The sequence below is a fragment of the Chelonoidis abingdonii genome, chromosome 2, assembly GCF_003597395.2.
Source record: "Chelonoidis abingdonii isolate Lonesome George chromosome 2, CheloAbing_2.0, whole genome shotgun sequence".
NCBI classification, from domain to species: Eukaryota; Metazoa; Chordata; order Testudines; family Testudinidae; genus Chelonoidis; species Chelonoidis abingdonii.
In genome coordinates, this window is record NC_133770.1 from 276925589 (window position 1) to 276937372 (window position 11784).

Genomic DNA, 11784 nt, shown 5'->3' on the forward strand with positions numbered 1-11784 from the left:
GGGTATTCACCCACGAAAGCTCACGCTCCAAAACGTCTGTTAGTCTATAAGGTGCCACAGGATTCTCTGCTGCTTTTACAGATCCAGACTAACACGGCTAGCCCTCTGATACAAGAATTATTAAAGCCATGAATGGATTTAGGAGACAGAATAAGAAGAGTTTAATCAGGTGAGTAAAGAAGCTTTATAGAATGCACCACAGTGGGGTTTCTGCTCGTGTATGAGCTGGAGCACTCCCAAATAGCAGTCTGTTTCATTTCTGTACCCACGAAGCGCACACACTCAGTTTGCATTGCATTACTAATCCTTGTTGCCACAGAAAAGCAGGGAGGGATAGCTCAGTGGTTAGGCATTGGCCTGCTAAACCCAGGGCTGTGAGTTCAAACCTTGAGAGGACCATTTAGGGAATTGGAGTAAAAATCTGCCTGGGGGTTGGACTAGATGTCCTTCTGAGGTCTCTTCCAACTCTGATATTCTAGAAGCAGCAGTAATTAAACCAAGACTTTTCATTTATCATGGTTCACAAATAAAAAAAATAAGAGAGTTGCATCTGCTTAGATAAGTAATTAATCTGGTCTATAAAGAGTTTTAAAGACAAATTCACAAGATGACTAATTTTGGGAGGCCAGCTTTAGATACACGTAACCATGTTTTCAGAAATAGGGAATAGCACTGGGTTCCTGCCTAGAGAAAACCAGGGCCTGATTTTCAGAGGTGCTGAGCCACCATAGCTCCAAGTGGTAGCTGAAATTTAGGACCTGGATCCACATTTTTCGAAGCTGATTTTGGATGTCCAGTTTGAAACAGCTTGGGCTTGATTTTCAGCGATGTAGAGCACCAACAGCTCCCTTTGACTGTCAATGGAGTGGCTGATACTTAGCACCTTTGAAAAAAAATCAAGCTCAGTGTTGTCTTGGGAACCCAATAAATGAGAGACCCACAATTAAAGGATGCTTTTCAAAACATTAAGATGGGACTTAATGGCTGACCCAAGGCCACATAGAAAGAGAGTGGCCAGGATGAGATTAGAGTTTAGGAATTCCAGATACCTACACCCATGCTTTGTATATTAGAATATACTGTGTCTCAAGCAAGCATGAATTTCTGAGAGGGACAGTCCAGAAAAAAGGAGTTTATCTTTTCCTAGTGTACCTAACCACAAATTCTCTCACTTAAATCTCCTTGAAGTACTCAGTGGAAGTAAAACACAAGTGCTGCTACATACACCTAGTCAGTTCCATAGAAGAGTTTGGCTTCTAGTTAAGCACCTAAATAAAGTGGCCAGATTTTGAGAAGTGCTCAAGTACACAGCAGCTGCCACTTCGTTTAGGTGTTTCTATGGGAGCCGGGCTTTCCACACACACACACCCCTCGCCCCGACCTTCATTAAACTGGCCTATGGTGTCTGAATTTTTTCCTTTCTCCACTTGCCAGAGTGGGATACAATAGCATACTTTGGCACCCATATCTTACAAAGTCATGCTAATACAACCAGATTTACATTCACTTTCTATATTGTGATTGGAAAGCATAATACAGAGTCACCATATTACACTTCAGAAATTTAGAAGCTATTTAAGGTAACAGGAGATAATTATAGCATCTGCTTTTACATTTAAAAAACCATGGGCGGGCAAGATAGGAGTGGTGATATGGAATACTCAATTCATGCTAAAATAGAAAAGCTATATATTTTTTTGCGATATGCATGTGCTGCTCAACTGCCTTTTCTGTGCGTAACATCGGCACCTTGGAGCCACTTCTGAAGTTTTTTAAATGAAAAATACCAGTTGCAATAGAAAGAGCCCAGGTAATAATGGCCAAAGAGGCATAGGCAGCCCCCTACTATTCTGGAAATAAAAACAAACCCACCCAGAATTCAGAGCCATTCTTTGTCCCCATGGCCACCTGATTATACACTCAAATTCAGCCACAATGTAATTAAACACAAACAGCTACTTATGTCAGAAGTCAAAACACTGGCACTTCTTGGGGTGAATTCTAGGGGCTAAGCTTTCCATCCCTGGCCCAACCAAGCACTAATGTAAGAGGAGGGCGTGAATCAGATATATAATCTACCAGCTCTTCTAGCATAATAGGGGTGGAGGTTGAAAGCAAAGAGACGCGGCGGAGTTCTGGGGGAGGGATCCCCCCCTCCAGCCCAGCCAGGCTAAGGAGGGCAGGTTGAGCTGGCATGACTGGGTTATGGGCTGTATGAGGGGGCGCTTTTCAGGCACCTGCATCCGCTGCCTGCTGCGCCCAGCGGGTGCACTCGCCAGCCAGCCAGCCCACGGCACGTGGCCAAAGCCCCGCTTGCCGCTCCCCTTGGGAAGCCTGGGCTGACACCTTGCCAGCCCCTCGGCCGCTCAGGTGAGTGCCAAGGGGAAGGTGGAGGGGCGCCCCGCTGAAGCAGCGGGCGCTTCATCGTGCACAAGGACAAGGCAGGGGAAGGGGAGCCCTTACCTTCCACAGCCATTCTCTCAGCGCTCGCCTAGTGCATGCATAATTCGCCTGCCCAAGGCACTGCTCCTCTAGCCCCCTTCTCTCGCCCTCCAATGTTTTCTCTCTGCTCATTTGCAACCAAGACGATCAACCTGCAGCTCTCACGCTAACAAGGGGGTAGCCTGCGCCCGAGGCAGCCTGGGAAATGTAGTCCCCCGCTGTGCTCAGGCGGGGGGTCCTACAGCCGCAGGTGGAAGAGCCTCACTTCACGGTCGCACATAGTGCCCGGCCCAGAGGTCAATATCGCAGGGTGGTGGGAACGCGCGCTGCAGGTTTTGCTTTGATCAGAGCATAGACGGGGGAGGGGAAGAGAACTACAAGTCCCGAAATGCAGCAGTTCGGTTTTACCGGAGAGCTGGAGTGGGGCTGTTTGATTGAGAACTTCCTTGTCAAATTAGGGAAGGAGACAGGTACGGGCAGAAGGTGAGGGAGGAAGATTTGGATTTGTGGAAAATGCCTTGTATTGATTTGGGGGAGCCCACCACAGCAGATTGTGACCAGAGATCTTACAACGCAAAGAGCATCTGTTCCCTAGGCAGTTGCTTTGCAGCTGTCAGAATGCAAAATGGTTGCATTAAATCTGACTTCAGCACTCATTTTAGCAATCGCTTGCTAATGGACAAAATAAAGTGTGAATATTTTCTCATTTGGACTGACTTCCTGGGATCTGTCTAGCCCAAGTCCATCACCATAGTATCTAAGCTCCTTGGGGATGGGGCCTCTTCAGATAGCACTGAGAACACTGACAGTGTTAAATAAGTAATAATGCTTTCATGCAATCTAGAAATTCTTTCCTTTCCAGTGCTGTCATACACCAATTTCAGTAGATGCTGTAGCATGGAAAAATGTAAATGAACATCCTCTAATCGACTTTATTTTGTAAAATCTGTGGGGCAAGACCATCTTTGTACACAGGCAAAACAGTGTTGTTGCTTAGTATAAAACTGGACTTAATTCTTAAAAATCAAATATCGTTTTCCCCACAGGTTTGTTACTGTATACATTAATAAATGTACCTATTCCCAGGGCCCACATTGGCGCCCTCTACAGGCTCACATACTTCTTACTGTTATTTCAAAATGTTTCAGACAATTTCAAATGAGAGATAGGATTTTTAAAAGTGCTCAGCATTGGCCTAATTCTGTTCCCAGTTAAGTCCAGAGCTGAAGAGAGTGGGGGGGGGGAAGCCGGTACAAATTACCGGGGCCTGACGGTCCAGAAGGGGGCCTGGCTTCGTCGGCCGTTTAGCCAGTTCACCCTTTCTGGGGGGCCTGAAAAAAAATTTTCACTGGGGCCCAAACCCGCTCTCGGCGGCCCTGGTTAAGTCAATGGTAAAACTACCATTGACTTCAGGATTGGTCTAACTCTGCTCCCACTGAACACACACCGCCCATTCTCAGATGAATAATTAAACATTCTGAAGAGGAGGAGAAAGCCTTCTTGACTGGTCACAAGAGGTGTGTAACCATGCTTCAGTGCGTCACAACTGAGAATGCCAAATTCAGGACAAACTGCTGAGAAATAGGGCAGACACACTCCAACACTGGTGGCTAATCCCCCCATACCAAACCAGCAACAAAAGTAAACTTCTGTTTCATCACACTGGCTAACAAAAAGTCATAAAAGCAGTTTCCTTGGGCACCCCAGTCCTAATATTACCACTGAAAACACAGGGTTTAAAGGTGTTTACAACTGGTTCTTTACAACCAGTCTCATAAAATAAAAGGTTCTTCTGCTCCCAAAGGACCAGCCACACACCCAGGTCAGTATATAACTTCGATCTTACCCAAAAATCATGCTGATGCCAATCCCTTAGTATCTAAAATCTAAAGGTTTATTCATAAAAAGAAAGTTAAAATTTGTTAAAGGAATCAGATACATACTGTAATTGCAAAGCTCTTGGTTCAGGCTTGTAGCAGTGATGGAATAAACTGCTGACTTAAGTCAAGTCTCTGGCTGCTTCCAAATCATTGGAAGGTCCTCAGTCCATTGGTTTGAATGTTCTCATTAGTATAAGTATCAGAGGGGTAGCCGTGTTAGTCTGGATCTGTAAAAGCAGCAAAGAGTCCTGTGGTACCTTATAGACTAACAGATGTATTGGAGCATGAGCTTTCATGGGTGGATACCCACTTTGTCGGATGCATGTCATTAGTATAAGTATTATTATAAGTTCATATTCCAGAGGTTTGAGGAGGAAAAATGGAGGTGTTTCCAGGACCCTTTATAGCTTCTGCTATGTGAAGGGAACCCCATTGTTCTTATTGTGGAAAATTAGAGCAACAAGATGGAGTTTGGAGTCACATGGGCAAGTCACATGTCCATGCATTTTGCCTAATCATGGCAGGAAATCTCATTAAGTGTAGACAGGCATCTCCTATGGTCCCTTGTCAGTTAAATATTCTTTTGTTGGGCCACTCAATTTGAATAGTCCCTCCAAGATGTGCTGGCTAACTACTTTGTGGGCGTTATCCCAGGAGCAAACATTTGAAATCCAGGTATAGAGCCAATACTCAAACTTCAAATACAAAAATGATACATGCATACAGATAGCATAATCATAACCAGCAAATCATAACCTTTTCATAGACATCTTACATGCCACATTTTGTACAAGATTTGTTGCAAATATATAACAGTCATTGCAGGAATGATCTGTATGGTCATATTTTAATCAGATAACGTCACAGTGTGAGCTCCATTAGCAAACTTGGGCCCTGATCCTGCAAGGAGCTGTTTATGGGCAGATCCCTGCTTTTGCACAAAACCCTGTTGGAGTCAATGTAGGTTCATGCAGGGGTCTGCTTGCAGAGAGCTAAGTGCAGGAGCTGGGCCTTAAAATGTGTTTTAAAATTTGGAGGATATGGTGTGATGGTTTTCAGGGCTGTGAGTCACCTTGTTACCCTCTACTTCTAGAGAGAGGTAGTCTTGCCCATGGTAGCTGGGTGTCAGCTCCTTAACACCATCAGCCACTCAGGCACTCTCCTCTGAGCTATGCCTTCCCTGTCTTCGCTTCAAAGACTAACAATAGGTTCACCTCAGTCCCTTTGAATTGTTCCCCTATGGTATTCAGCCACTGACACCGGCATCTCACAGAAGCCCAAGATCTCCTGCTCCCAAAAGGACCTGTGTACCTCAGTTTACCAATTTTACCTTAAACCACCACTGCTATGTAACACATAGCACTTATAATAAAACAGGAGAAGGTCTATTTAAGAAATAATAGATATTCCACTAGAAGCAAGAGAGAGTGATGGAAACAAATGTTTACAATACAAAACAAAATCATAAAACATAAACTAGTGCCTATTCTTATTAATGGTTACCTTTCCTATCTAACAAACTAGTCGCCCCAAACTTCAGTCTGTTGCAGAGCTGGCTGGCTTCACAGGGACCAGAATCCGAACTTTATGAAAGACACCCTTGAGCCACAAGATGGTTTCTCAGTGAATGGATACCGAGTACTTCTCCTCACTCTATGTTATAGAAACAGTCTTTCATCTCTATTCATAGACAAAGTAAACACCTGTTTGTTGTAATGATCCTTTTTTACCTCCAAGCGGTTTCAATTGTTTGCAGTTGTCTCTGATGCTTTTCCTCTGATAGTCTTGGGATGACGCAAGGCTAGGCAATTGAGATTTGCATTACATCACCAGGGAGGTGTGCCAAGTCCCTCCTGCTTGACTGAGTCATCACCAAGACTTCTTATTTCCTGGTGAAGAACTTTTACATCCAAGACCATAAAGCATACTTTCAACATAGTTACATTATTCCTTAAATATTACCTGTAAATATATATCACAATAATGACCCTTGCACTTGATAATGACACAGCAAAGAACTTTCTGTAGATACCTTGTATGTTAGAAAAATATAGATAAATACCTTGCAAGTTATGTGTTTGGTGGGTTCAAAAAAGAACTAGATAAATTCATGGAGGATAGGTCCATCCATGGCTATTACCCAGGATGGGCAGGGAAGGTGTCCCTAGCCTCTGTTTACCAGAGGCTGGGAATGCAACAGAAAATGGATCACTTGATGATCACTGTCGGAAGACAGCATATTGGGCTAGATGGAACTTTGGTCTGACCCAATATGGCTGTTCTTATGTGTAGTGAGTTTGTCAAGTCTGATATGACAGTGGTTTGCAAAGAACAGGGGACCCTTTGACAAGGGGTCTCCATGTCACATATGGGGGGATAAACAGTTGAAGAGAAGCAGCATCCACAGAGTTATTTTGTCAAAACAAAAGCATCTCTGGGTGGTTCATCCCTTAGGCCACTACAGATTTGGATTCCTATTGCTTAGTGCACTGCTGGAAGGTACTCAGTGTCTATGGTGATGAATGCGGTCTAAGAACCAGAATAGAATAGGTCCTTTCTGACATAGATACTACCATCTTGTAGTTGCATGAAGTCAGTGAGATTAACCATGTGAGCAAGGGCTATAGGACTGAAACCCTTTATACTGAGGTGAACCTTTGTAATCGTAGCTTTCATGGTAGTAACTCCTCTTCTAGTGGTAGGAGGCAAGTGGCACACACGGTCCTAGGGTACTCCGACACTGAAATAAAGACCCATGGCACAGCTGCAGCTGGCTTGGGTCAGCTGATTCAGGTCAGGCAGGCACAAGCTGCAGGGGCTAAAAATTGCAGTGTAGATGCCAAGGCTCGAGTTGGAGCCTGGACTCTGAGACCCACTCCCCTTACAGGATCCCAGAACTTGGGATCCAGCCTGAGTTGAACTTTCCCACAGCAATTTTATAGCCCCACAGCCCAAGCCCTATGAGCCTGAGTCGCCTGACCCAGGCCAGCCACAAGTGTTTAACTGCTGCATAGACATATCCATAGAGCACTGCTTCAACCTCCCACAACTCTTGTTCCAAGCAACCGCTCATCCTTAAAAGCTGTTCTGACATCTTGCCTGCCATGGGAGAAAGGGGGAGTGAGTAGGCTTGTGCCCTTTTCTGTTTCTTTGTGAAGTCCACAAAAGACGTGAAAGATTTTTCCCCAAAAAAGTAACATTTTTATGCCTTTTTTTTAAATACATACAAAAAAAATACTAAAAGCAGCATAGAGTCCTGTGGCACCTTATGCATCCGACGAAGTGGGTATTCACCCACGAAAGCTCATGCTCCAATACATATGTTAGTCTATAAGTTGCTGCTTTTACAGATCCAGACTAACATGGCTACCCCTCTGATACTTAAAAAAAATAGTATGTTATCTACTCTGGCAAAGTCTATAGCAATTGGGGGGAACTAATGCAATTATGACCACAAGATTCAAGTGAATAAAAACTGAGTGACAGAGAAAGCAAGGGGTTAGGCTGTTTGCAGCTTTATAGTTTTTGTTTCTATTTGTATTTGAGTTAAATAAGTGCTAACAACTAGTGAATGTTTTGGAGAAAGGACATCTTCATTACATATTAAATGTCCCACTAGTTCATAAGAGGGTGTGAACTCATAATAAACATGTACTGGGATTCCACAAGACGTCTTGATGCAAAACCACGAATTTCCTGATATTTTTAAAGTAATAAAACAAACAAAATTAAAAAAAAAACCCTGATTCTGAGAAAAAAATCTTCCAGTCCTTCATTGTATATCCTGAAGATCCACAAAAAATCATATACAGGGCACCTTCAAAACACATTCCTTTTATGAAACCTTCCAGGGCTGACCTACAGTGATTACCTCAACTATGCTGATTACTTTCATATGTATTTTAGTGATCACCCTTGTACTGTGTATGTCTGAGTCAGGTTACAAGGTCCCTAGCAGCAACCTTGTCTTTTATGTGGTCTGTAAAGCACTGGGAACATCTGCAATGCTCTATAAATAATAAGGATTGCAAAGAGCTGATGACACTTCCAAGCACAAAAAAGAATAACCTTTAGCAATTTGCTATAGCACAGTTGACAACCTTTATGCAGTCCAGCCCCAATGTTGTTTATTTTTGGGAAGAGGGATTAAGTTTATGTATTTATTTTAACCATCCACTATGAATTGTGGCAATCTTAAGAGGCAAAGTAGCATAATTAACCAGCTGGTGTGTGTGTATATCATTACCCTCTACTAGTTAAACTCAGAATTGTTCCTCTGAGTCAGACAGACCCTGTAATGCTAATGGAGATTTTTTTCCTTTAGTTCAAGTGGTAGGGGGGTGCATTTTTGAAACAGGAGGTTCTGAGTTCTATCCCTGCTGTTGCTGTGATGTTCTGAATAGCAGTGGTGTATAGCACAGTGGAAAGTGTGATTATTCATAGGTGGCCATAGTTTTAATCAGTTTTTGAAAAAGAATTTTGGTTTTCAGTGATAATTTTACAGCTGTTGTAAGAGCGATCTGGTAAATGGAGCCCCAAGCATTTAAAGATGCAGTGTTACAGATTGCACCACCTAAAACCTTCTAAACTCTAGTCAAGTGTATTTTAACATATACCAGGCTGGTTGAGTTAAAATGCAGGAGGGAGTAGAGGCTGTAATTCAAGTTGTCTGTTAGATTAGGCTAGCTAACTATCTAACACAGGATCTTAAATCATAGCCTACAAAGCCCAAAGAATTTCCTTGACCCAAAGAAAGCCTCTTCCTTCCATTTGCCTTCTCTTTTTTATTTTCTGCCTTTCTCCTCATCTATCTCCTCTTCACATTAAAGGTTTGCCAGTATAGTCATATTGGTATATACCAGCAAGCCTTCCTAGCATAGATATGGTTTATACTGGCAAAAAAGTCCTTTTGCCACTATCACTTATACAAGTTCCCCAAGTAAAATAAGGGTTACTGTCCAGCAAAAGGTCTTTTTTGCCAGTCTAATTTCATCTACACTGGGCGTTTTCCTGGCATAGCTGTTGGCAAAAAAATCACTCCCCTAACTAACATAACAATACCGGCAACATTTCTGAGTATAGACCAAGCCTTAAGTGTTTTATACATTACCACAGTATAAGCCCATGTCTCTATCTTGTTTTCTGTTTCCCTTTCACTTTACTGAAAAATTCAACAATTTACTCATTAAGATCTGAGTGGCTCTTTATACGAGCAATGAGCAAGTGATACACAGGGCCATCCTTAGCCATAGGCAGAACAGGCAGCCGCCTAGGGCACCACTAGCTCTGGGGGCACCGCTCTGCCAGGAGCCCGGACAGACGGGAAGCAGTGGAACATGTAAGAGCAGGGCTGTTGGGTCCTAGAGAGAGGAATGAAGCACAGTCTGAGGGAGGGGATTGGCTGCTGGGGTATCTGGGAAGGGGTGAGGAAGGAACTCACCTGTGAGTGTGACTCCTTCCCCCAGCATGAGGTGAGGCAGGCGCAGCTCTGTGGCAGTATCCTTTGGTTTGTCCTCCATAATCATTCCATCTTTCTCTTCCTGCCTCAATCAGAAGCATCTCACCTTTTCTCTCCCCTCCGCCTTTCGATAACTCGTCATGTGAGGCACACTAATATTTCCCTCCCTCCTCCTCCGCCTTGCTGGCTGCCTATGAGTGAAATGACCGTGAAAGATTACTTCCTTGCAGCAGCCAGTTATTGGAAATGGTTCGCACAGGACCGGCTGGGAACATGATATTGCCATCGTGCTAAAAATCAGACAGGGGGGGTATGGTGATCAAGATGTAAACCTACTTTATAGGGAATTTATTGAAAGATCCCCATTATTTTGGGGTCTTTTTTCTTATGAATAGTTCCCTATCGCTACTATTAAGAGACAGCCCAATTCGAGACTGCCTTATAAAATAGGATTTGGATCTGGTCACCCTACTGGGGAGCAAAACGGTCTCTCCCCAGGCGAGCTGATCAACAGGACAGAGGAGCTGCCTGTTGGCTCCATGGTCCCGCTCCTGAATCAATGCTGTGTAACGTTAACATTATCATGTTCCGTTGGCGGCGTAGGTGCTATGGCGTGATCGGTACCTGAGGGTTTTGCTGCTGCGTGCACTCCTTGCACCCATAAGGTGGATTTTGGGTCCTAGCAGTTCACTATCTCTCCTTCTAAGAAGGCTGTTGGACTCAGCAGTGCTGTCAGGGTGACAGTGCAGAGATCGAACATGCTGTGTTGCCATTGAGATGTCTATTTAACAAGATTGTTGTGCCAAAATGCTTGCTTAACTAATCTAATTCAATTTTCATTTTAAAAAAAATACTTTCCCCCTCAAATATCAAGAAAACAAGTTGCTTGAATATTGTGACATACTTTCGTATGGGGAGTAGAGTGGGTCTATTTTCAGTTCAGAAAACTGAAAATGTTGACTATGACTTCCTATTAGCCCCTGTTATCTGCTATAATAAGACCTCCATCAACAACTGTCATATGCCATCTCCTTTATAGTGTGATAAGATGCAATGTTCCAAACTTAACAGCCGGAACCCCTTTCATAATTTGTGTATATATTCATGAAGCCCTCCTCAAAATGCATATTTTCAGGGACTTTATATTTAAATACTCAGTGTATTAATGTGCCAAACTGCCCTGCCTGGCTTCTGGGGCTCATTGCTGGGGTTCGGGCTGCTCGCTCCCCCTTGATGGGGGCAGGGCTCAGGCTGCCAGCACTTTCCTGTTACTCTTCATGGCTGCAGCTAGCATCAGAGTACTGGGTTCCAGACTGCTGTGCTCCTTCGGACTCCGCCAGGACTGTGGTCTCCCCAGCCCCAATGCCCACACCATCTTCTCCTGGGCTTGGCACACCCAGGGTGGAGCGCTGGTGTTGCCTGCCTCCCATACTAACGCCAAACTCAGGCTGCCAGCCCAATGCCCACGCTTCTTCCTGGGCTGGGTTTCTGACCTGCAACGGGTCCCTTCTCCATCACCTTGTGTCTCCAATGCCGGTCGGTCTCTGCTGCCATTAGTGATAATTTTTCTGCACTCCCTGTTATGTTCTGCGTCACTCCCAGGTGGTTCCGGAACCCAGTTTTGGGACCACTTCGGTATATTGACATGGGTCACAACCTTACGGCACACGTGCAAAATGGGGCACCCTGATTTTTTGAATTGTTTGGGGTTTCAGTGCTGCCCCATTGCCCCCGAGGTCCAGGGGCCTCCCACTCAAGCACCGTGGTTGTCTGTGGGGAGACCCCCAAGAATCTACAGCTGGCAGAAGGCTGACAGGCTGGTAGTTGAGACCTGGCTGAGCACTCACCTCACTGGTCGGTTCCTGGGGTTCCATTCTCAGCTTGGAACCTAAATGTCAACGAAATATGGAAAGAAAGGCAACAATGACATAAGTGCAAGAATACCTCTAGAGAGCCTTCCTGAAGTCACAGTGATAGTTTTGATAAAATTGGACTTGATCTGTA

General features: G+C 44.2%; 1 protein-coding gene across 3 annotated transcripts in view; it reads right to left on the minus strand.

The window, feature by feature from the left end:
- The window catches only part of SAMD12 (sterile alpha motif domain containing 12), a 249199-nt gene extending 246605 nt beyond the window's left edge, over positions 1-2594 (minus strand). For all 3 annotated transcript variants that reach the window (XM_032770041.2, XM_032770038.2, XM_075063201.1), the window contains exon 1: positions 2464-2594. In XM_032770041.2, the coding sequence (XP_032625932.1) occupies positions 2464-2476 (13 nt within the window). In that variant the 5' untranslated portion in view covers positions 2477-2594. The remainder of the gene's footprint in view (positions 1-2463) is intronic.
- Positions 2595-11784: the final 9190 nt, after the last annotated feature.